This window comes from Schistocerca americana, chromosome X (genome assembly GCF_021461395.2).
Source record: "Schistocerca americana isolate TAMUIC-IGC-003095 chromosome X, iqSchAmer2.1, whole genome shotgun sequence".
Taxonomy (NCBI): domain Eukaryota; kingdom Metazoa; phylum Arthropoda; class Insecta; order Orthoptera; family Acrididae; genus Schistocerca; species Schistocerca americana.
In genome coordinates, this window is record NC_060130.1 from 173,461,109 (window position 1) to 173,485,757 (window position 24,649).

The following is a 24,649-nucleotide window of genomic DNA, read 5'->3' on the forward strand; positions in this document are numbered from 1 at the left end:
TCTTCTTGACATTTGACAAAGTTCAACTCCCATCGAAAATCAAAGCAGGCTATGAGATAATTTCCGTTCGCCCTTACGTCCCAAACCCTACGCGTTGCTATCGGTGTCAGCGGTTCAATCACACCAGCCAGTCCTGTTCCAATCCGGCCAAATGTGTTACGTGTGGCAAGGATGCCCATGAGGGTGCTTGTCCACCTCCATCCCCTCGCTGCATCAACTGTATGGCACCCACGCTGCTTCCTCTTGAGATTGTCCCGTTTTTAAGGACGAAAAGCTCATCCAGGAAATTAGAGTAAAGGAAAAGGTGTCGACCTTTGCTGCTCGAAAATTATTCGCCAGTCGACAGCCCACCGTGCCTCAGAAAGGAAAATACAGCACTGTCCTTGCTTCTCCTCGGCCAACAAAGGAGGCGGCCACGCAGACTTGCGACCTCACCTTTAGTGCCACGGTCGTCAGATCGGCTAGCGCAAAGATCGCCCGTTCAACCTCACCACTTTCGCCTGCCCACTCTCTGGCTCACCCTTCGTCGAGTTCTGCTAAATCTCGAGCCCAAAAGTCAGACACCAAGACTTAGAAAAAAGAGCATACTTGTGAAGAGTTTTTACGTGCGGCAACTTCCCAACCATCGGTTCCTCCTTCCTCTAAACATCATACTTCCAAGAAGGCTACAATGAAACCCAGTTCCTCTCCTTCTCCGCCAAAGCGTGTCCCATCTACAGCACCACCTGGCGGAAATCGCCCTCGGCCGTCTTCTGTGTCGCCGAGGCGCACTGCTGGCGGCCGATCAACCAGCCGATCGCTGGTGGCAGGAGCTGCTCCTGACCAACCTATGGATCAGGATCTTCTGCCTTCGGCTGAATGCCATTCCATGCTGCCGGTCGCAAGCTCGGAGCAGTCGTTGAGTTGACAGCGACCTTGGTCACATTCCTCCATTTTCTGTTCACCCTATGCCCATTATCCACTGGAATATCTGCGGCATTCGAGCCAATCGGGATGAATTGTCGATCCTCTTACGATCCTACTCGCCGGTCATCTTCTGTCTTCAGGAAACAAAGCTGCGTCCCCATGACCGCTTTGTTCTCCCTCATTTTCAGTCCGTCCGATATGATCTCCCCTCTGTTGAAGGCACTCCAGCACATGGAGGACTCTTGATTCTTCTCCATGATACTCTCCATTATCACCCAATCCATTTAAACACTTCCTTCCAAGCTGTCGCCGTCCGTCTTTCCCTTTCCGGATACACATTCACTCTTCGTTCTGTATACATTCCATCGTCCACACCAATGGCACGAGCTGATCTCCTTCATCTTCTTGGTCAGCTTCCACCCCCATATTTGCTGGTTGGGGACTTCAATGCCCACCACCCGCTTTGGGGGTCTCCACATCCTTGTCCACGTGGCTCACTATTGCTAGACGTCTTCCACCAAGCAGATCTAGTTTGCCTCAACACTGGGGTCCCTACATTTTTGTCTGCCTCCACGACAAATTTATCTCATTTGGACCTTGCGGTCGGTACTGTTCCACTAGCTCGGTGCTTCGAATGGTTCGCCCTTGATGATACACACTCGAGTGACCACTTTCCATGTGTCCTTAGACTGCAGCCTCAACTGCCCTACATGCGCCCGCGACGCTGGAAGTTTGCCCAAGCCGATTGGACACTTTTTCGTCTCTAGCGACATTCGATGACCGTCACTTTCCCAGCGTCGACGATGAGGTCACACATATTACCGACGTTATTCTTACAGCTGCGGAACATTCAATACCACGCACTTCCGAATTGCCCCGGCGCCCCCAGTTCCTTGGTGGAACGAGGCATGCCGTGATGCAATACGTGAGCGGCGACGTGCTCTCCGCGTATTCCGCCACCATCCTACTTTGGCCAACTGTATCCGCTATAAGCAGTTCCGTGCGCGATGTCATCGTGTCATCCGCGATAGCAAGAAGGCAAGCTGGAAATTCTTTATTAGCTCATTTAACACCTTCACTCCCTCCTCGGAAGTTTGGAGTCGGCTTCGACGGTTCTCAGGCGCGCCTAGTTTCTCCCCGGTCTCTGGGCTCACTGTCGTGCATGACACATTAGTGGACCCCATCGCAATTTCTAACTCGTTGGGTCAGCACTTTGCTGAGATTTCGAGCTCTTCAAATTACCCGCCAGCGTTTCTCCCGAAGAAACGTGCAGCGGAGTGCGACCTCTTGCTTTCTCCTCTCAAAATCGCGAAAGCTACAATACTGTTTTCTCCTTGTGGGAACTCCAACATGCACTCTCTTCTTCTCGCTCCTCCGCCCCAGGACCGAATGGTATCCACGTCCAAATGTTGCTGCATTTATCAACCCATAGTCTGCGTTACCTCCTTTGCCTTTACAATCGAATTTGGACCGACAGTACTTTTCCCAGACGATGGCGGGAAGCTATCGTCGTTCCTGTTCCGAAACCTGGAAAGGACAAACATCTTCCCTCTAGTTATCGCCCCATTTCTCTCACGAGTAGTGTATGTAAGGTTTTGGAGCGTATGGTGAATTGCCGTTTAGCTTGGTGGCTGGCGTCCCGAAGTCTTTTAACACCTGCCCAATGCGGATTCCCAAAGTATCGTTCTGCAGTTGACCATCTTGTTGCTCTCTCCACTTATATCATGAACAATTTTCTCCGGAAGCGCCAAACAGTAGCAATATTTTTTGATCTGGAGAGAGCATACGATACCTGTTGGAGGACAGGCATCCTCCGCACACTGTTCTCTTGGGGCTTTCGAGGTCGGCTGCCCGTTTATCTTCGCGAATTTATGGCAGAGCGCACATTTAGGGTGCGGGTGAACACTACTCTCTCCCGCACTTTCTCCCAAGAAAACGGGGGTACCGCAGGGCTCCGTGCTGAGTGTTGTACTGTTTGCCATTGCCATAAATCCAATTATGGATTGTCTCCTTCCTGATGTCTCGGGCTCCCTCTTTGTGGACGATTTTGCGATCTACTACAGCTCTCAACGGACCAGCCTTCTTGAAAGACGTCTTCAAGGATGTCTCGATCGCCTCCACTCTTGGAGCATCGAAACTGGCTTCCGTTTTTCTCCCAGTAAGACCGTTTGTGTTAATTTTTGGTGACGTAAGGAGTTTCTTCCGCCCTCCTTACATCTGGGTCCTGTCAACCTTTCGTTTTCAAACGTCGCTAAATTCTTGGGTCTTATGTTTGACAGAAAACTGTGCTGGTCCTCCCATGTTTCCTATCTTTCGGCTCGCTGTCTGCGATCCCTTAACACCCTCCGTGTCCTGAATGGTACCTCCTGGGGAGCGGACCGAGTGGTCCTTCTCCGCCTCTATTGCGCCTTAGTGCACTCGAAATTGGACTATGGAAGCATAGTCTACTCCTCTGCTCGGCCGTCTATTCTTCGGCGTCTCGACTCTATCCACCACCGTGGATTACGTTTAGTGTCTGGAGCTTTTTACACCAGCCCTGTGGAAAGCCTTTATGCTGAGACTGCTGAACCTCCGCTGTCCAATCGGCGAGCAGTCCTTCTGAGTCGTTATGCTAGCCATCTGTCTTCCATGCCTGCTAATCCAGCCCATGACCTTTTTTTCGACGCCTCCTTTGATGTAGGGTATGCAGGCCGCCCCTCCTCCCTACTACCACTGGGAGTCCGCTTCCGTCAACTGCTCCATTCTCTTTCCTTCCGCTTTCCTAAAACCTTCTTGACAACTTGGGGTACAGCACCGCCTTGGCTCTGTCCCCGGATCTGCCTGCTCCGTGACCTTTGTCGATTTCCCAAGGATGGTACCCCTTCAGTTGTTTATCGTCGGGCATTTGCTGCTCTATGTGCACAAATGACGGACGCCACATTTATTTACACCGACGGCTCGAAAACATCGTTAGGTGTAGGGAGTGCCTATATTGTTGGCGACACCCCAAATCACTTTCGGCTTCCCGACCAGTGTTCGGTTTATACTGCGGAGCTTTACGCTGTTCTCCAGGCTGTCCACTACATCCGCCGCCATCAGCGAATACAGTATGTTATCTGCTCAGATTCTCACAGTTCTCTCCTCAGTCTCCAAGCTCTTTACCCTGTGCACCCTCTGGTCCACCTGATTCAGGACTGTCTGCGCTTGCTCCACCTGGGGGGCGTCTCGGTGGCGTTCCTCTGGCTCCCGGGACACGTTGGTATCTGTGGAAATGAGGCGGCTGATATTGCGGCCAAGGCTGCAGTCTCTCTTCTTCGGTCAGCTATTCAATCGATTCCCTTCGCCGATCTACGGAGCGTTTTATGTCGTCGTGTCGTTCTTTTATGGCACGCACATTGGTCGACACTTCCCCATAATAAATTGCGGGACGTGAAAGCTCTTCCTTGTGCTTGGACCTCTTCCTCCCGAACGCGTTGTCGGGAGGAGGTAATTTTAACTAGACTCCGGATAGGGCACTGTCTTTTTAGCCATCGACATCTCTTAAGTGGCAATCCTCCCCCACTCTGTCCCCACTGCTCTCAGCTGTGGACGGTAAGACACCTTTTAATTGAGTGCCCCTATTTTACTCCGTTAGGCGCCCGTCTACAGCTGTCGCCTGATATATCGTCAATTTTAGCAGATGACACGCGCTCGGCCGATCGCGTTCTCGAGATTATTAGTGCCAGTGAAATGACGTCAGTCATTTGAAGCTTTTTTTGGGGACAACCAACCCCTTTTTGTAGTGGATTTTTAAGCCTTCCTTCTGCTTTTAGTTTCTCCAATTTTATGACTTTCGTTCTCATTGCTGCTGGTTTTCAATTTCGGTTTTTTACTGTTTCCTAAGTCACGGACCGGGCGCTAATGACCATAGAAGTCTTGCGCCCAAAAAAAAAAACACCCTCACAGTTGTCCCTCCCCCCCCCCCCCCCTCTCTCTCTCTCTCTCTCTCTCTCTCTCTCTCTCTCTCTCTCTCTCTCTCTCTCTCTCTCTCTCTGTCTCTCTGTCTCTCTGTCTGTCTGTCTGTCTGTGTGTGTGTGTGTGTGTGTGTGTGTGTGTGTGTGTGTGTGTGTGGGGGGGGGGGGGGGGGGTCACTAGACCACAAAAAAAGCAGTCTGAAATACTGGGCTGCAAGGGATGGCAAATATGTAGTTGAAACTTCCTGGCAGATTAAAACTGTGTGCCCGACAGAGACTCGAACTCGGGACCTTTGCCTTACGCGAGCAAGTGCTCTACCATCTGAGCTACCAAAGCACGACTCACGCCTGGTGCTCACAGCTTTACTTCTGCCAGTATCTCGTCAAGTTTCGTATCAGCGCACACTCCGCTGCAGAGTGAAAATCTCATTCTGGAAACATCCCCCAGGCTGTGGCTAAGCCATGTCTCCGCAGTATCCTTTCTTTCAGGAGTGCTAGTTCTGCATGGTTCACAGGAGAGCTTCTGTAAAGTTTGGAAGGTGTGAGACGAGATACTGGCAGAAGTAAAGCTGCGAGCACCAGGCGTGAGTCGTGCTTCGGTAGCTCAGATGGTAGAGCACTTGCCCGCGAAAGGCAAAGGTCCCGAGTTCGAGTCTCGGTCGGGCACACAGTTTTAATCTGCCAGGAAGTTTCATATCAGCGCACACTCCGCTGCAGAGTGAAAATCTCATTCTGGAAATCTGTAGTTCTCAAACCCTGAATGTGCCACCACTACTAACAATCTGTTCTCTGCAGGACTTAAATTTGTCCCATGCAGCCATGTTTCATAACTGCTGCACATTGGTGGGGGCCTAGCGACTCTTGGAGCTGTGGCTCAAGTCTTACCCAGGTCGGTGCTGTGAGTGATGCTTCATCGACATGCAACATCTTTGTGGTGGTCGACAGCTAGCGTGAAGTTGTCAGTTATCGACGACACCCATACCATGTTGGAAGAAATAGTGGTTTAGAGTGCAAACTACCTAAAAGTCACCATTTGTAACATTTATTTACTTCCAGACAGGGCCCTAATCCCTTGATGACTGTCTTAATCCAACAGCTCTCCTCCCTTTTGTCCCACTTGGATATTTCAATGCACACCACCCTTTGTGAGAAAGTAACACTTCAATTGACTTGTGACTGACCAGCTTCTTTCCGACCCCAATTTCTTTCTCAATTATGGTATTCCTACCCACTTTAGTACCATTCATGGCACCATCTCGATTGCTGATCCTATGCACTGTGTCAGTGGCCTATGGGTTTGCTACATTGGTCGCTCCACAATGATCTTTGTGACACTGACCACTTTGCGATGATCCCATCACTGCCTAATGAACCAATTACCACAATGGGCTCTTTGAACGGCCAACTGGTAATTATATATTTCTGCTGTCTCCTTAATCCCCCGTCAGATTACATTGACAAGGTTGTGGAAATGTGTTAAACACAATCACCCACACTGCTGGAACTGCTTTTCCTCTTTCTAGGGGCACATTCCACCACTGTATGGACACATTGTGGAACAAAGACATTGCATCAGGTACTCAGGGTAGTTGTAGGGCCCTGCAACGCCTTAAGGAAAATCCTTCACCAGCTAGCCTTTTGACTTTTAAGTGACTTTGTGCTAAGGCGTGTTATCTATTTTAGCACTGTAAGGAGGACTGCTGGGAGTGCAACAGCTCCTCCTTGTGAATGTATGCCTCTTCCTCCCTGTTGTGAGCCGGGATCCGTAGTCAAAACTTGACTGTCTCAGTTCGACCTCTGCCTCTTAAACACTGGGGCCGCCACACATTTCAGTGTGGCTCATGGTAGTTACTCGGCCATTGATTTGTCAATTTGCAGCCCAGGACTTCTCACATCTGTCCACTGGAGAGCACATGACGACCTGTGTGGTAGTGACCACTTCCCAATCTTCCTGTCACTGCCCCAGCATGAGGTCTTCGGACGACTGCCCAGATGGGCTTTAAACGAGGTGGACTGGAAAACTTTCACCTCTGCTGTCACTGTTGAATCTCCCGCACATGTTAACATTGATGTGATGGTTCAGCAGGTGACTACAACAATTGTTTCTGCGGCAGAAAACTTTATCCCTCACTCTTTAGGGTGCCAGGGACGTAAGGTAGTCCCTCGACGGTCTCCGGACATCGCTGAAGCGATTAAGAAGTGTAGGCGAGCTCTACAGCAGCATAAGTGGCACCCTTCCCTGGAGCACTTCGTAGCCTTTAAACGGCTCTGTGTCCGCGTTCGCCACCTTATCAAAAGACAGAAGCAGGAATGTTGGGACAGATAAGTCTCAACCATTGGATGCCATATGTCACCTTCCCAAGTCTGGGCAAAGATCAAATGTCTTCTCGGGTACCACACCCCAACAGGTGTTCCTGGTGTTACTATAAATGGCATGTTATCTACCGACGCAAACGCAATTGCCGAGCACTTTGCCGAGCACTCTGCCGAGCACTTTGCCGAGCACTTTGCCGAGCACTTTGCCGAGCACTTTGCCGAGCACTTTGCCGAGCACTTTGCCGAGCACTCTGCCGAGCACTCTGCCGAGCACTCTGCCGAGCACTCTGCCGAGCACTCTGCCGAGCACTCTGCCGAGCACTCTGCCGAGCACTCTGCCGAGCACTCTGCCGAGCACTCTGCCGAGCACTCTGGGCTGGAGAATTACCTCCCAGCCTTTCACACTCTCAAATGGCAGCTGGAAGGGAACGTCCTCTCATTGACTATATGCCACAGTGAATCCTCTAACACCACATATACAGAGTGGTAGCTCCTCAGTGCCCTTGCATGTTGCCCCGACACAGCTCCTGGGCCTGATCGGATTCCCGTCTCATCTGACGGCAAGCAACATCTCCGTGTCGTCTTCAACCGATCTGATGTGATGGCATCTTCCCATCGGAATGGTGGGAGAGCACCATCATTCTGGTGCTCAAACCCGGTAAATATCCGCTTGATGTGGATAGCATCGGCCCATCAGCCTCACCAACCTTCTTTGTAAGCTGCTGGAACATATGATATGTCGGCGGTTGGGTTGGGTCCTGGAGTTACGTGGCCTACTGGCTCCATGTCAGGGCGGCTTCCGCCAGGGTTGCTCTACCACTGATTATCTTATGTCCCTCGAGTCTGCCATCCGAACAGCCTTTTCCAGACGGCAACACCAGGTTGCCATCTTTTTTGACTTATGTAAAGCTTACGACACGACCTGGTGACATCATATCCTTGCCACATTGTATGAGTGAGTGCCCGCTCCCAATTTTTATTCAAAAATTCCTGTCCAAGTTGGTGCCTCCCATAGTTCCATCCATATCCAGGAGAATGGAGTCCTGCAGGGCTCTGTATTGAGTCTCTCTCTATTTTTAGAGGCCATTAATGGTCTAGCAGCAGCTGTCGGGCCCTCCATCTCACCTTCTCTGTATGCAGACGACTTCTGCATTTCGTACTGCTGCTCCAGTATTGGTGTTGCTGAGCATTGCCTACAGGGAACCATCCACAAGGCGCAGTCATGGACTCTAGCCCACGCCTTCCAGTTTTCAGCCACAAAGTCGTGTGTCTTGCACTTCTGTTGGCGTCGTACTGTTCATCCGGACCCAGAACTTCACCTTCATTATGCTCCACTCACTGTAGTGGAGACATATCGATTCTTAGGACTGGTTTTCGACACTCAATTGCCTTGGCTTCCTCATCTTCATTAGCTTAAGCAGAAGTGCTGGCAGCTCCTCAATGCCCTCCGTTGCCTGAGCAACACCATTTGGGTTGCAGATTGCTCTATGCTGCTGCGGCTCTACAGACCTTTGTCCAATCCCGAACTGACTATGGGAGTGTTGTTTATGGTTTGGCAGCACCATCAGTGTTGCATTTACTTGACCCTGTGCACCACTGCGGGGTTCGACTAGCGACAGGAGCCTTTAGGACGAGTCTGGTGACCAGTGTACAGGTGGAGGCTGGGGTCCTTCCATTGCAGATCAGACATACACGACTGCTCACAATTCTCCTGAGCATCTGAATTACCGTCTCCTTTTCCCACCCGCATCAGTCCATCTCCCACATCAGCAGCCCAGGTCGGGGCTAACGATTGTGGTTCGAGTGCAGTCCCTTTCCTCCGGACTCGAGTCCTTCCCTTTTTATCACCTCTACTTGCGGTCCGATCACGTACGCCTCCATGGTGTATGCCTCAGCCGCAGCTTCGTCTGGATCTTTCATGTGGCCCCAAGGACTCTGTTAACTCTGCAGCTCTCCACTGTCACTTCCTCTTGATTCTTGACGTGTTCTGGGGCTCTGAAGTGGTTTACACCGGCGTCTCAATGGCTGATGGTCATGTAGGCTTTGTGTATGTTTGTGGAGGACATATTGAACAGCACTCCTTGCCAGATGGCTGCAGTGTTTTCACTCCAGAGCTGACGGCCATATCTTGTGCTTTTGAACACATCCGCTCATGCCCTGGCGTGTCATTTCTGCTGTGTACTGACTCATTGAGCAGCCTACAAACTATCGACCAGTGCTACCCTTGCCATCCTCTGGTAGCGTCCATCCAGGAGTCCATCTATGCCCTGGAATGGTCCCGTCGTTCAGTGGTGTTTGTCTGGACCCTTGGTCATGTTGGAATCCCTGGCAACAAACATGCTGGGCAAACAGATGACTTGGAAACTGCTTCTGGAGATGGGCATCTTTGAAGCTGACCTGCTTTCTGTCTTACACCGCAGGATTTTCAGGCTTTGGGAGACGGAATGGCATAAAAGTACGCACAACAAGCTGTGTATCATTAAGGAGACGATGAATGTGCGGAAGTCTTCCATGCGGTCCTCTTGCAGGGAATCAATTGTCCTCTGCCAGCCCTGTGTTGGCCATACATGGCTAATGCATGGTCATCTACTCCATCACGAGGACCCACCTCTGTGTCGGTGTGACTCCCAAATGACAGTCGTCCACCTCTTGCTGGACTGCCCACTTTTAGCCACTCTTCAGCGGACTTTTAACTTTCCCAGCTCCCTACCTTCGGTGTTGGGCGATGATGCCTCAGCAGCAGCTTTAGTTTTAAGTTTTATCCATGAGAGTGGGTTTAATACTTATATGTAGGTTTTAGCACATGTCCTTTGTCCCTCTGTGTCCTCCACCCTAGTGCTTTTAGGGTGGAAGTTTTAATGTGCTGTAGAGTGGCTGGCTTCTTCTTTTTATTCTCGTGGTCTGCCAGCCACTGTAATCTGCTTTCTTGTTTTACTCTGTTCTGTTTCTAGCATCTCTGCTGTTTTCTTGTCCTCTTTTGTCCCTTTTAGGGTTCGTTGCCTTCCCTTCGTTCTTGTGGGTTTTCCTTTCTTTCCCTTTTGTGTTATGTGTCGCGTCCGTTTTATTCTCACACTTATGGCATTGTTTTATTAGGAACAAGTGACCGATGACCTCGTAATTTGGTCCCTTGCCCCCTCTTCTAAACTTTAGCATTAGCCTTTCATCAGGTCAGCAAATACATCTTTAGCCTGAACAGCTTGACTCAGTTTGAGGTGATACACATTCTGATCTTGACAAGGTCTACAAAATGACTTTGAGATGTACCTATGAACAGCTTCACAAAAATTTGGCTTCAAAGAACATGTTCCTATTTTCTTTGATTTAAGTTTCATTATATTATGTTAAACAATTGAAAATCCAGGATGAAATGATGACAATATTATGAAACGCATAGATTGCTACTCAGTATATAGAGGAGATATTGAGTTGCAGATAGGCACAACAAAAAGAAGACTAAAAGAAGGTAAGCTTTTGACCAAAAAGCCTCTTCCGAATTAGACAAAACACACACACACACACACACACACACACACACACACACACACACACACACACACGACCACTGTCTCTGGTTGCCTACGCAGCGGTTGTGTGGTCTTTAAATTCGGAAGAAAGCCTTTTGGCCGAAAGCTTACTTCTTTAACAGCCTTTTTGTTGTGTCTGTCTGTGACTCATCATTCTTTTCATAATATTTAGGTATTAAGTTAGTAAAATTAAGGGAAAAAGTTTCCTCCAGCAGCTGTCTAGGATACGATTGTATTCCAAATGGGCACAAATTACATCGGGCACCTTTGCCCCGTCTTTGGCATTCAATAAGCCACACATCCCCCTTTCCCACCCTCCAATCTCTTTCGCTCGTGCAGTTGTGCAAACTAGTGAACATCTTGGGGAACTTGGCCAGCCTTGGCTTGTTATGTTTTTGGCAACTCACTTTATCTGTACAATGAATGGGTGAACAATACTAGTCCTCTATAACCTGAAATTCTGGTTATGCTTTGGTGATGAGTAAGCATTACAGTGAGGGACTATTGTGTGTCATAGGGAATGGGGATCTTAGCTCGTTTTGTCATATTCCAAGGATGGTGAAAATCTTTAAGAAAAATACACTTCATTGCAATTGGCACAATTGAACAGAATATAGATATTACTAAGTGACTATACTGGATCCCTGTACCAGTTGCAAATTGCCTATCCAGTGGCTTCCAGATGCAACAAAAACTTGATTTTCAATATTTCACATAATTATTCGCCAAATTTAAAAACATTAAATGCTGTCATACTCTTATGTTAAAAGTTGAACACAGTAAGACACTTATTACAATTAAAAACTGTGTGTTTGTCTTGAGGCAACATAACTGGTGGTGCACATCTGTGAATGAGAGCACATAGTGCTCCTTCCACCTTCCAACAAACTCTGCACATAATTTCAAACCAACTTGTGCAGTTAGTTTGAATGACAGTTGTTAGCATAGGACTGAGTAAGGGGGTCAGTGGTTATCACACTTGACTCACATTTGGGAGGACAATGGTTGAAACTTGCATCCTGCTGTCCAGACTTATGTTTTCTGTGATTTCCCTAAATCGCTTCAGGCAATGTCAGTTGGTTGCTTTGAAAGGACACAAGTGATCTCCTTCCTCATTAATCCCTAATCCGAGCTTGTGTTCCATTTCTAATGACCTCGTTGTCGGCAGCACGTTAAACACTAATCTCCTCCTCCTCCTCCTCCTCCTCCTCCTCCTCCTCCTGTTAGTTTGTGTACTAGGACATGGAATAACTTATAGCTGACCTTATGATACTAATAATCAGATTCATACTGAACCAACATGAACATGTATAATTATTGCATTAAATGCCTCACATACTTTGACTTTCTAAATACCACTTGACTATATATTTTTTTATTGTACTGAAGGCCTTTTGTCAGACCCTAAGCACCACAAATTCTTATTTTGCCTCCCCTCATTCTGTCAGTTGTTGCTTACCATAGCAACATTATTCAGTTATATCCACCCATCAAATAAACTAGTCTAGATTATATAATACATCATTTTTCATCCACAGAGGCAGCAGGTGTAAGTGCCCTTCTACTGGGAAGCAGGGCATGTGGGGGTTGTGAGAGAGATACTGCTGTGCCCCAAGCAACCCAGTCTCCACCACTAACCCCCCTTTCTCCACTGTAAGTACATTGTTGAGGCACAGGATAATGCACTAAAGGAAGGAAAAAAATACTGGGATTGAGGAAAAACACATTTTGTGTTGGTGAAGACAATTTGACTCTGTTGTTCATCTTATCTAAAGGAAGGAAAAAATACTGGGATTGAGGAAAAACATTTTGGGTCGGTGAAGACAATTTGACTCTGTTGTTCATCTTATCTAACTCTGAGGAGGGATGAAATGATTTTAACATACATCCAGATGGGGAACTGTCCTATGATGTCCGGATTTCTTATCTTGTGGGAGAACCCACCAGTGTGTGCTAGAGGTGTACACAGATCTGTTCACCATGTTTTAAGAGAACGTATATTAAATCAAGGTGAGGACAGCAGCCAGTTTACTAGCTGATCTGCATCTTACTTTAGATGACAATGAGACGAATATGGTATGTACTTTAGCATTTGTGTATGTACGATATGCTGCACAAGTTGCTAGATGGAAAATTTTGAATACATTTACAGTGTCAGGGTGTCCAATGTCTTGGAAAACAGGGAAAACTTGGAGAATTTTTTTGTTCTGGAAAACTTGTATGAAACTCGCATTTTGCCTAAAGACTCTGGAAAAGGTATAGTGGCTCATTTGATTTTGGGCATAGGCATTTGCTTGCCTCCTTCTTGGCATGATGCAGTACTGTGCTCACTGTTCACCCTCAAGTCAGTGCTGAGAGACCACCCTCCACAAGGGTTTTGGCATCCCCTAACCCTTTCCCTCACTCAGTCTAGTGCAGTGGCCAGCCAGTCAGCACGGACTGGTTGAGTCCAGACGAACTGTGCAGAGGTTTGTTGTTGTTGACATGGAATGGCTTGCACACCTGACTCCGCAACCTGACCATGTTGTGCTAGTTTGTTGTTGTGTCGTGATTGTGTGGTGTGTTTTACATTTACGTCTGTTCAAATGTACTGCCTCATTTGTTAACATGATGTTATTATAAAGATGCAAGCTTTTACAGGAATTTGTTACCTATTCAAATCCATTTATTTTCAAGCAAGGATACAAGGGCATGATAGGTTGGCATACAGTGCATTGTTTGGATGTGTACCAAGAAATTTCTGTTGTACATGCCAACAGCTATTGATCTCATTGTGTTGTGTACAAATAAGGTTGATTATTGATATTTGGTGGTAGGCACAAGAGAGTGTAATTAGAGCACTGACAAGCAGTCATTGGGCTTTGGCATGCAGTTGTTGGCTTAGTTAACACTGAGCTAAAGCCTGTAGTGCCCTGCAGGTGGCCAGAGGGTGCGTGGGGACTGTGGAAGTAGATGCCCGAGGCATGGAAGGTGAGGCTACTCTTTGCATCATTTCTGTCCTCAATGGCCAACATTTCCAATGCTGCTGTGGGTCTTAACCAACGAGAGCTACTTTCAATTGCATGCGTGCAAGGAAGATTTTATTGCCTTGCTTTGGACCCACTCAGGGAGAGATGTAGGCTAGGGTGTGGGGTGTAAGTTGCTCATAACAAAGAAAAAAAGCATAGGTCGTGAAATTTTCTAGTGGCCTCTGGTGTGTGCAAACTCTGGGCCACATTTCACTACATCATTACCTCAGATTACTGCAAATGTGTGTCCAACCCTCACTAGACTGAGGAGCCAGAATTTTTGTGGATCACAGAGCACACACATGAAAAATTGAGTGTTTGGTTCATGCTCTCTAAAACCAACTGTCACTCAGGATATTGGCAAGCAAGATGTGTCCACTTGTGCAAGGGAAAGAAGCATGCTGGGCTCGAGACCAGTAGGAAGATACATTGTCTATATCCATGCTAATTGCCACAGATGGCCATGACTCCAATACTGCTGCATCAGATGTAGCCTCTGCAGTGCTGCCTGCCACCTCTGAACACATTCAGCTGATCGTCAACTACAACAATAGGAAGGACAATCCTGATGGTACCTTTGATTTGGCAAGTGCACTAGAAAATAAAATGTTCAGTGAAGAAATGTAATATTTCTAATTACTCTCTGTGTATTTTTAGTCTGCTGCAGTGCAGGCAGGGAGTTTAGCATGCAGTTGTGGTGTGTCTCAGTACCCAGGTGTCACCTCGAGGCAACTACATCAAGCACTTACTGCAGAAACTTATGGACGACAATGCTAAATTAAGTGCAGAGGGATGCCATGATGAAGGCTGAGATCCATTTGTGTCTGTCAGCTGCTGAGAGAGACCAATCGTCTTGGTACATTGGCACTTACCACATGTGTTCCCAGACAGTGACATTGCCTCCAAAATGCAGTTTCAAAACTCAAAAGTGAATTGTGGCATTGTGTTCAGACTGGAGCCATTTTTCACTAAACAACTACAGGAGTTTGTTGCTACCTGTGACATGGTTGTGATTGAGTTTGATCTGTTTGTACATTTTTGGAATAGTAGTGGGGTCAGGTTTCGAGCAGGTCCTCACTTCATGTTTTTGAGAAAAAATGCTGCAAAAGATTTAGTTAAAGAATTTGAGGCAGGTGAATCCAATTTGAGATAAATTTGAAGAGGAAATTTGTCCATTTGTCCATGGATGGCCCTGATGTTAATAAGGCATTCCTACGAGAGCTGAAAAGCCAGGTCAACGTAGTGGGTAATCCTGAGCGTCACATACTTTCAGATTTTGAAACGTGACTGACAGGTTGTTCTAGTGTTGCTGGGAATCTTGTTCGGTTTCTGAGAGCTTTATGTAATGTATTTAAAAACGTTCCCTCCTGCCAAGCTGATTTCAACAGTATTACAAGTCCCTCTGTTTTCCCACAGAAGTTTTGTGCTATTGGAGGATGGAAAATAAAATAGTGTCAGTCTGGACTCAGATAATATTAACAGCTGTTTAAAAATGTGTAAAGGAAGTAAAAAGAGTAAAGAAGGAACAGAAGTAGGTAAAACCAAAACCGAAGGTCACTACTGGAATTTCTAAGAGTATTAGCTACTGGGTATTGTGTAAGTTTTGAGGGGCAGGATTTTGAGACTGTGGCTGCTCGGGTTGAGTTGTCTCTAACTAAATTTCAGTCAGATGCTCCCTTACTTCCTTTTCTGTATAATTTTCTCCAATCTATAGTCAGAGGATTTGTCCAACCATAAATTTGTAGAGGTGGAAGTTTGTAGAAACAGACTAGTTTCAGAACAGGTCTGAATGATGACAAAATCAGTTTCAGCCTCTGGAAGTGGACATCAGGTAAGAACCAAAAAAGCTCTGGGTCAATGTGCCATGTCAGAGAAAGGTATCTTGGCATTCCGGAATGAGTGCCTTACATTTATGAAGCATGTGGAATCCAGAATTCTGGCTAAATTGCCCTTCGCATATTTCTGTGTGAAGGGCATTCCATGTTCAATCCTAGGAGTGGCAGTTAGCACTGACCATGCGAAGAGACAATCGTGCAATAGCATTGACACATCTCACTATCTTCAATTGCTTTGGTAGTCATGTGACTTACACCATTGCCCATGAGTTGCAAAGTCCAGTAGAGTAGTAGAGATCATATCAGTAAAGGAAATCCTCAAAGAATTTGTGGGAGATCGTGTTTGCATCAATCAGTTCTGGATGATGGTCATTGGGGTCAAGAGTGGACATGAAAATGTGATGAGATTGATCAAGGTTGCTTGCAGTCTATTCCATGGCAATGCTAGCATTGAAAGAAGTTCCTCCGACAACTCCACTCTGGTCAAAAATTTGACTGAAGCCTTTCTCATAGCTGTTTGTGCTGTTGACACTGTGGTGAAAGCCGCTGGAGATGTTTATCTGCAACTATTACAAAGCAATTAATACACAGCTTCTGAAATGCACATGGTAGGTACAGGGCTATTACAAATGATTGAAGCGATTTCATAAATTCACTGTAGCTCCATTCATTGACATATGGTCACGACACACTACAGATACGTAGAAAAACTCATAAAGTTTTGTTCGGCTGAAGCCGCACTTCAGGTTTCTGCCGTCAGAGCGCTCGAGAGCGCAGTGAGACAAAATGGCGACAGGAGCCGAGAAAGCGTATGTCGTGCTTGAAATGCACTCACATCAGTCAGTCATAACAGTGCAACGACACTTCAGGACGAAGTTCAACAAAGATCCACCAACTGCTAACTCCATTCGGCGATGGTATGCACAGTTTAAAGCTTCTGGATGCCTCTGTAAGGGGGAAATAAACGGGTCGGCCTACAGTGAGCGAAGAAACGGTTGAACGCGTGCGGGCAAGTTACACGCGTAGCCCGCGGAAAATTGGCTCTTGCCACAACTGGAGACCGACAGCGCCGACTTCATCTTTCAACAGGATGGTGCTCCACCGCACTTCCATCATGATGTTCGGCATTTCTTAAACAGGAGATTGGAAAACCGATGGATCGGTCGTGGTGGAGATCATGATCAGCAGTTCATGTCATGGCCTCCACGCTCTCCCGACTTAACCCCATGCGATTTCTTTCTGTGGGGTTATGTGAAAGATTCAGTGTTGAAACCTCCTCTACCAAGAAACGTGCCAGAACTGCGAGCTCGCATCAACGATGCTTTCGAACTCATTGATGGGGACATGCTGCGCCGAGTGTGGGAGGAACTTGATTATCGGCTTGATGTCTGCCGAATCACTAAAGGGGCACATATCGAACATTTGTGAATGCCTAAAAAAACTTTTTGAGTTTTTGTATGTGTGTGCAAAGCATTTTGAAAATGTCTCAAATAATAAAGTTATTGTAGAGCTGTGAAATCGCTTCAATCATTTGTAATAACCCTGTACAATGAAACAGTAGCAGAGAAAAGGACAACTGAGAAGTCCTCAATAGAAAGAGAGTGGAAGAATAAAGTGAATAGAGAAAAGCTAAGAGCACCACTAACTATAAAAACAGAACTCGTGGAAAGCGCTGAGAAAAAGGTTCCTCAGATTGAAATAATAGTTTTGTCACTAAAAACTACCTGCTTGTGACTTCATTTAATGTCCATGTATGTGTCTCTGTCGGACTAGTCTGTTACTGTTTCTTCCATAATCATTGTTTTCAAATGGTATTTGGATTTTGTTCTTAAACCTCTATGTAAAAAGTGTACTTTTTACTGAAATACATTATGCTCTTTATTTTTGTCTGTGCCCTCACAACTACTGATTGTTCCTAATTTAAATGTTTATGAATAATGTTTTACTTCCTTTGCAACCTAGTCCAGTCCAGCCACATTGATGGACCATCAGTCAAAAGCCTGAATGTGGTTTCCAAGAATAGGTGCATACTTGTTGGTCCATTGTGGCCCCCACAGTGACAAGATCACACAGGGAATGCCACGAAATCATTTCCGCAGACTGTAACACTTGCTCCTTCAGCCTGGATCCTTGCTTCCAGATGTTTCACACCGTACACACCAACAGCCATCTTTCCGATGAAGCATAAAATAAGATTCATCTGAAGAGGTCACCAGTTAGTGGATATCGAGCCTTCGTCGCAAATGAACAAAAGTCACCATAGATGCGTGAACTAGGTGCCTCCTGCGAATTTCGATAAACAACATTCACTGAATGGTCATTGAGGACTCACTGTTGGTAGCCCCCTTGGTTCATCTAGGCAGTCAGTTGCTCAACAGCTGCGTGTCTCTTTGGCTTTATTCATATCTGCATTCATCATTCAGTCCCCCCCTCCCCCGTCCACTTTCCCATCACATATGGCCTGTGGGGCACCATCGTTGCCTCAACACCACCACTTTTGGATAGCACCATTTTGCTATGCATGGTATACTTCAACCACAGTGGCATGTGAACAGTTTATAAACTTAGTCTTATTGGAAATGCTTCCACCCATGGCCCAAAATTCCATGATCGTGCCCTTTTGGTCATCGGGTAAATCACTCAGTTTCCGCATTACGACGACTGCACTCTTTCCTGCGTCTCCCAACATCCTTTATACACCCTCCACTACTAGTGCTGCCACCTGCCGTCTGTGAGTAGTAATTACGTGTTGACATTGAACATGTACTGTGGTCACATTAATGTGACTGAACTGTGTAATTTCCTTTTTTCTGTTCAAATTACATTTTACACTTAATTCTGATGCCAGTTCCTGGTACATTTATTTCTTGATTAAAATAAGCCATGTTCATTTTAAGGTTTTCTTCTTTGAACTGAGAGTATAGTCCCATTATGTTCCTATTTGTTCATGGAAATTTTGCTATAAAATTGATCAAAATTGGATATAGTTAAGCACAATGCGACCCTCGAAAAATAAAAAGTTGGCCTGGAAAACTTAGGGAATCATTTTTTTTAGAATTGCTGGATACTCTGAGTGTGGTTGGCTAATTCTTACACATTACAAAAATAGAAATTATCCTACCTAGGAGTAATTGTCAGGGAGGATCTTTTTCCTGTTTTACCTTTCTGTTGTGTAAGTGGTCAAAAATGTTAGTGGCAGCATTATGCATACATTTTTGTGCTAAAGACAACCTTAATGGGGAGTAATGTAGGTGACTTTTTTCGGTCTGGTATTGTAATTACGTCTGTCAGTGTTCCTTTTGAACAGCACTGGATTGTTTACAACAAACTTCGTGAGGGAATAAATATTCTGTGAAGCAGTAGTCAAAAGTGTGAAACTCCTTAAAGGCCTTCTTGGCTGAAAGCTGTGTGTTTGACAGTCCTTTTGTTGTGCCTAATAGTGACTCAGCATCTTTGCTATGTGGTGAGTAGCAATCTATCTTTTTCATAATATTGTGAAACTCATTAAACAGGTGTTGACAAGATGATCATGGGTGAGTGCCACATAATATTCTTACAGCACATTTTTGAGCACTCAAGATTTATTTCATAAAGAGGAAATATCCCAGAACCTTATTTCTAACGATTTGGCTGTCCCCAGAATTTGCAATGATTCAAAGTGCAAATGTGGGTGAATTAAGTATTTTATTCTAAAAGTGCTCAGACTACTTAGGAGCATACTTCCCTTTACTTCGATTTTGCCATTAATTTTTCAATCGTCGGTTTATCTGCTTCCTCTGCTCTTCAGAGAATTTCTTTTCTGTTGCTGGTGTATTCCATCTATCGATCATCCATTTTTCAATATTATGTCTCTGTCATCTTGTCCTGTGTAGTGTCCTATATATTGCCAAATTTGGTTAGTTTTTTTTTTTTTTTTTTTTTTATTTTCGCTGTTCGCCTATATGCATGATTTGGATGGAGTTTGTCATAGTACTACGTTAGTATCGCTGTAGTCAATCTGCTGGAGTGCAAGCATTTTAAATATCCATAAAAATTCATGTGTCATTTCCACATGACGTCAATTTCCACATGACGTCAGGGATTCAATGTACTGATACACTACCATATTGCTTCTGATCTTCCACTCAAAACCATGGTCCCAATAGCTTTTTGATAAATCGGTGGCTGTGTGTGTGTGTGTGTGTGTGTGTGTGTGTGTGTCTGCAGCATAACATACCAGTGCCCTTATAACTTTAGTGTAGTTGCAGATTTTGACATTTCTGTTAATATCTCTCATTTTATAGAGCTGAGGAGTAGCCCTGTCTGTTTTTTCAAATTTACAATGTGAGCTTTAGTGCTCTCCTTTTCTGTGATGTTCTCCAAAATGGTTTCACCAAGGTACTTATGTTTGGAATCTGTTTGGAGTAGTTAAATTCATTGTCAAGGATAGTGGCACTTGTGTTCGTAATGAATTCTGTCTTTTCGAAGGAGATTGACAGTCAAGTTTTTCCTGCACTTCTTCAGGGTTTTGATCTGGAGGCACACTGTGTCAATTGTTGTGAGACTATGGCTAAGTCATCAGCAAATGTCAAGCAGTTGATCTCAACTTCTTTCCCCTTGTATTTTTCCAACTCTGATGTAGCTGCAAAAGAAATGTAGGATTAAGCGTAAAACAGTGCCAACTTCTCACTCACTCCCTTGCCCCCAGCCCTCATCTCTCTCTTTTTTTTTTTCATGTAATAGTCTTATTATAGTAGGTTGACACACAGGGTCACATGTCAGGTGAATGAGAAGTGGCTGAAGGTGAAGTACAGTAAATATAGGTGACAGTCCTATTGTCATAATCGCCCTATTTTCCATTCAGACAAAAACAGTAATTAATGTGTCTCCAGATAAGGCAATGCTGCATTTTGACAGGTGGGCTGCTTTTCCCGCTCATCATTAATAGTGGAATCCAGACTACTGTACATCACATTTTAACCAACTGTTTTTTATAATGTGACGAAGACAGCCACCTTTATCCTATCTGCACTCGATTTAATATAATGACAAGATGATTGTGGTCCATATTTTATGATTCTACTTCATGTTTATTATAGGCAAAAGATTCTAATGTTCACTCATGATTTCTGGAAAATTTTGAGTAGGAGAACTGCCTGCCACATTCACCAGACCTTGTTTTAGTCCTCTCTGTTGTTCTGTATTCAATTTTGATAGTACATTTTAAACATCTGACTATTTGGTTGGTTTTGGGGAAGGAGACCAGACAGCGTGGTAATCGGTCTCATCGGATTAGGGAAGGATGGGGAAGGAAGTCGGCCGTGCCCTTTCAGAGGAACCATCCCGGCATTTGCCTGGAGTGATTTAGGGAAATCACGGAAAACCTAAATCAGGATGGCCGGACGCGGGATTGAACCGTCGTCCTTCCGAATGCGAGTCCAGTGTCTAACCACTGCGCCACCTCGCTCGGTATCTGACTATTTGACTAGTCATAAATTTTGAATGTTTGAGGCAAATGAATGTGTGAATGTAGAGAGAGAGAGAGAGAGAGAGAGAGAGAGAGAGAGAGAGAGAGAGAGAGGGGGGGGGGGGCGGCAGGACAGTAGTGGTGGGATTGCACTTTCCTAGACCTACTGTCACACCTAGATCTATACCCTGCAAGTTACTGTACCATATGTTGTGGAGGGTACTTCAGTTACCACTATCGTTTTCTCCCATTTTGTTTGCGTATGGTGCTTTGGGTGAAAGCTTGTCAGTAGGCATTTGTATGAGCATAAATTTCTCTGATTTTATCATCATTGTCATTTCACAAGATGAATGTGACAAGAATTACAGTGTTATTGACTATTCCTAGCACGTACACATTCACATTTTTAACAGCAAATCTTTCTGTTGTAGCAGCTACTGCAAGTCCATAAACATTTAATATACATGTTAGATGACGATTGTTTGTCACATCTGTTTGAATAGCTTCCCTTTTGGTGCAAATATAAAATAACATACTGTGTTGATAGTGTTTGGTGCCTGTTCTTAAGGTTTTTTCATGTTTGTAAATGAAAATAGCCTGGGATCAGTTGTTGGTTTCTGGCCCTCTTAAACCTTCAACTGCTCTGGACATGTTAACGTGCGCCCCTTTTTACCTGTCCCTGTGTGCTCTGAACGTGTTTACATGCGCCACCAGTTCTTCCGCGTGGTACTCTGGTTGTGTCTATGCGTAGACATGTTCAGAGTACCAGGTAGAATGACTGGTGGCGTGCGTAAACACGTTCAGAGCTCACAGAGACAGGTACAAAGGCGCGCACGTTAACACGTCTGGAGCAGTTAAAGGGTTAATTTGGTGTATCAGAAATTTAATATATTGTCAAGTGCAATGAGTTTTGTGCTAGAAACATTATAGGTTAGGCTCATATAAATATTTATTTTCAGGCCAAGTATATTGCCCAGTGCATTGAAGAAATTAAGCAAGAACTTCGCCAGGATAACATAGCGGTGAAAGCAAATGCTGTCGCTAAACTGACATATGTAAGTAATTTCTAGCAAACGCTTTAATCTATTATTAATGCCACATGAATTGTGATAATGATTAATATTAGAATAGTCACTGATATTTTCTTCGTTGAGATTATGGAGTTCTCATGACAACAGTCATTAACACAAATATCTTGGTATATAAAATCAGAGTTACATTTTGCATTTTGGCTAGATGTTGCTTATGCACAGAAAATTATGCTTTATTAAATTTTGTTGTCCAATTCTTCACTGTCTTCTTCCATATTTGCCTTAATTTTTCCGGTTATAGTGTCAGTTTTTCTCAGTCACAATCTTTAGTGTTTTGACACTAAATGTTAATAAAACTCTCCATTTATAAATGGTTTACAATAGTAAGTTCTCCAGTAAATTAACAAAATGTCATCAGGGAGAAAGATATGTTGGTATATCCATTCCAAATAAAAAATTGTCAGCCACTATATTAAAATTAATGTTTTTCATACAAGTTTTGAAAACAATACACACACATCTACAGTTTAGTAATGGATTTGTGTGCACGTACCTGGTAACAATGTTGGTGGTCCAGAAATGATCAAATTTGTGTGATATTGAATGTTGAAAGACTCCTTTTGTTCACTAGCTGAAAATTCAAAGCTATGCTCTAATTACATGAACTGAAGAATGTTTAGAAATTGAAGCAACCCTTATTTTGACATCATATTGTGGCACATAACGTACTGATGCGGACAACACAATAAAGCAATGTTTTCCTTAATAATAAATGTTGTATTCCTCAGTGGATATTAATACAGGAGGATGGGTGGCCAGGAGCAGTGGAGCAGCAAACTGTTGCCATTTGCGATCTATACCGGAGCAAATAATTAATCTGCACAAATAGTCTGTAAACGTATATTTACTCAACTTCGGTCAGACCTGAAGCAGTAGAGTCCATAATTATGTAGTCCAAAATACACAGCAATACTGAGCACGCAGTAGCGATGCAAGACATTACCTAGTCTGTTCTCTAGCTCCTGATGAACCAGCCCTGGCTGCCACAGAGCTGTGCTACGTTCAGTCTGTGGAGGGCGCTCGTGTTGGCAGCTAGTTTATTTATTTATTGTTCCGTGGGACCAAATTAAGGAGAAGTCTCCATGGTCATGGAACGAGTCAATACATGAAATTATAACATGATATTAGAAACAGATAAAATGAAATATAAAAAAACATATTCAGGTGACAAGTCGTAAGTTTAAATGAAGAAAATCAACAATGTAACACTGGAATTTGCTTAATTCTTTAGCTCTTCCAGGAGCTCCTCGACAGAATAGAAGGAGTGAGCCATGAGGAAACTCTTCAGTTTAGACTTAAAGAGTTTGGGCTACTGCTAAGATTTTTGAGTTCTTGTGGTAGCTTATTGAAAATGGATGCAGCAGAATACTGCACTCCTTTCTGCACAAGACTCAAGGAAGTGCATTCTACATGCAGATTTGATTTCTGCCTAGTATTAACTGAGTGAAAGCTGCTAACTCTTGGGAATAGGCTAATATTGCTAACAACAACTGAGTGAAAGCTGCTAACTTTTGGGAATAGGCTAATATTGCTAACAATAAACGACATTAAAGAAAATATATACTGTGAGGGCAATGTCTGAATTCCCAGATTTTTGAATAGGGGTCGACAAGACGTTCTCGAACTTACACCACATATAGCTCGAACAGCCCGTTTTTGAGCCAAAAATACCCTTTTTGAATCAGAAGAACTACCCCAAAAAATAATACCATACGACATAAGCGAATGAAAATATGCGAAGTAGACTACTTTTTGTGTTGAAGTGTAACTTATTTCAGATACTGTTCTAATGGTAAATAAAGCAGCATTTAGCTTCTGAACAAGATCCTGGACATGGGCTTTCCACAACAGCTTACTATCTATCCGAACGCCTAGGAACTTGAACTGTTCCGTCTCGCTTATAATATGCCTATTCTGTGTGATCAAAATATCGGTTCTTGTTGAATTGTGAGTTAGAAACTGTAAAAACTGAGTCTTACTGTGATTTAGCATCAAATAATTTTCCACAAGCCACGAACTTATTTCATGAACTACATTATTTGTTACTGTTTCAATATTACACACAAGATCCTTCACTATCAAGCTAGTGGAGGCAGGCTCTGTGTGTGTGTGTGTGTGTGTGTGTGTGTGTGTGTGTGTGTGTGCGCGTGCATCACTGGTTGCATTGTTGTCTCACGCGACCTCTATGACATCTGCTGAAATCCCTCGACATGCTATCAAATGTCACCGAATGCCGACTCCTGTGGTATCACTGGCAATGACACCACATCCCTGTCCCCCCTCCCTCCCTCCCTCCCTCCCTCCCTCCCTCCCTCCCTCCCTCCCTCCCTCCCTCCCTCCCTCCCTCCCTCCTCAAACTTCCTCACCATTGTTGTGTAGTGGCGAATGGCGATGTGGAAGGGGGGTAGGATGCAGGTGGCAATGAAGAGACAGGAGCCAAAGCGAAGGCTGATGCTCAGCCCCTGTCCACACCCCGGCGTATGCCTTTGGATCAATCTCAAACACCTGCCGGAAAAACCGACTGGAGGGTGTGCCCGCACATCCAGAGGCAGAGCATCAGCTAAGGCCAAGTGGGACACAATGACTGTAGG

General features: G+C 44.9%; 1 protein-coding gene across 2 annotated transcripts in view; it reads left to right on the plus strand.

The window, feature by feature from the left end:
• Positions 1-24,649, plus strand: part of LOC124555271 (AP-3 complex subunit delta-1) — a 269,894-nt gene that overhangs the window by 15,016 nt on the left and 230,229 nt on the right. For both annotated transcript variants that reach the window (XM_047129141.1, XM_047129140.1), the window contains exon 3: positions 21,927-22,022. In XM_047129141.1, coding sequence (XP_046985097.1) covers positions 21,927-22,022 — 96 coding nt within the window. The remainder of the gene's footprint in view (positions 1-21,926; positions 22,023-24,649) is intronic.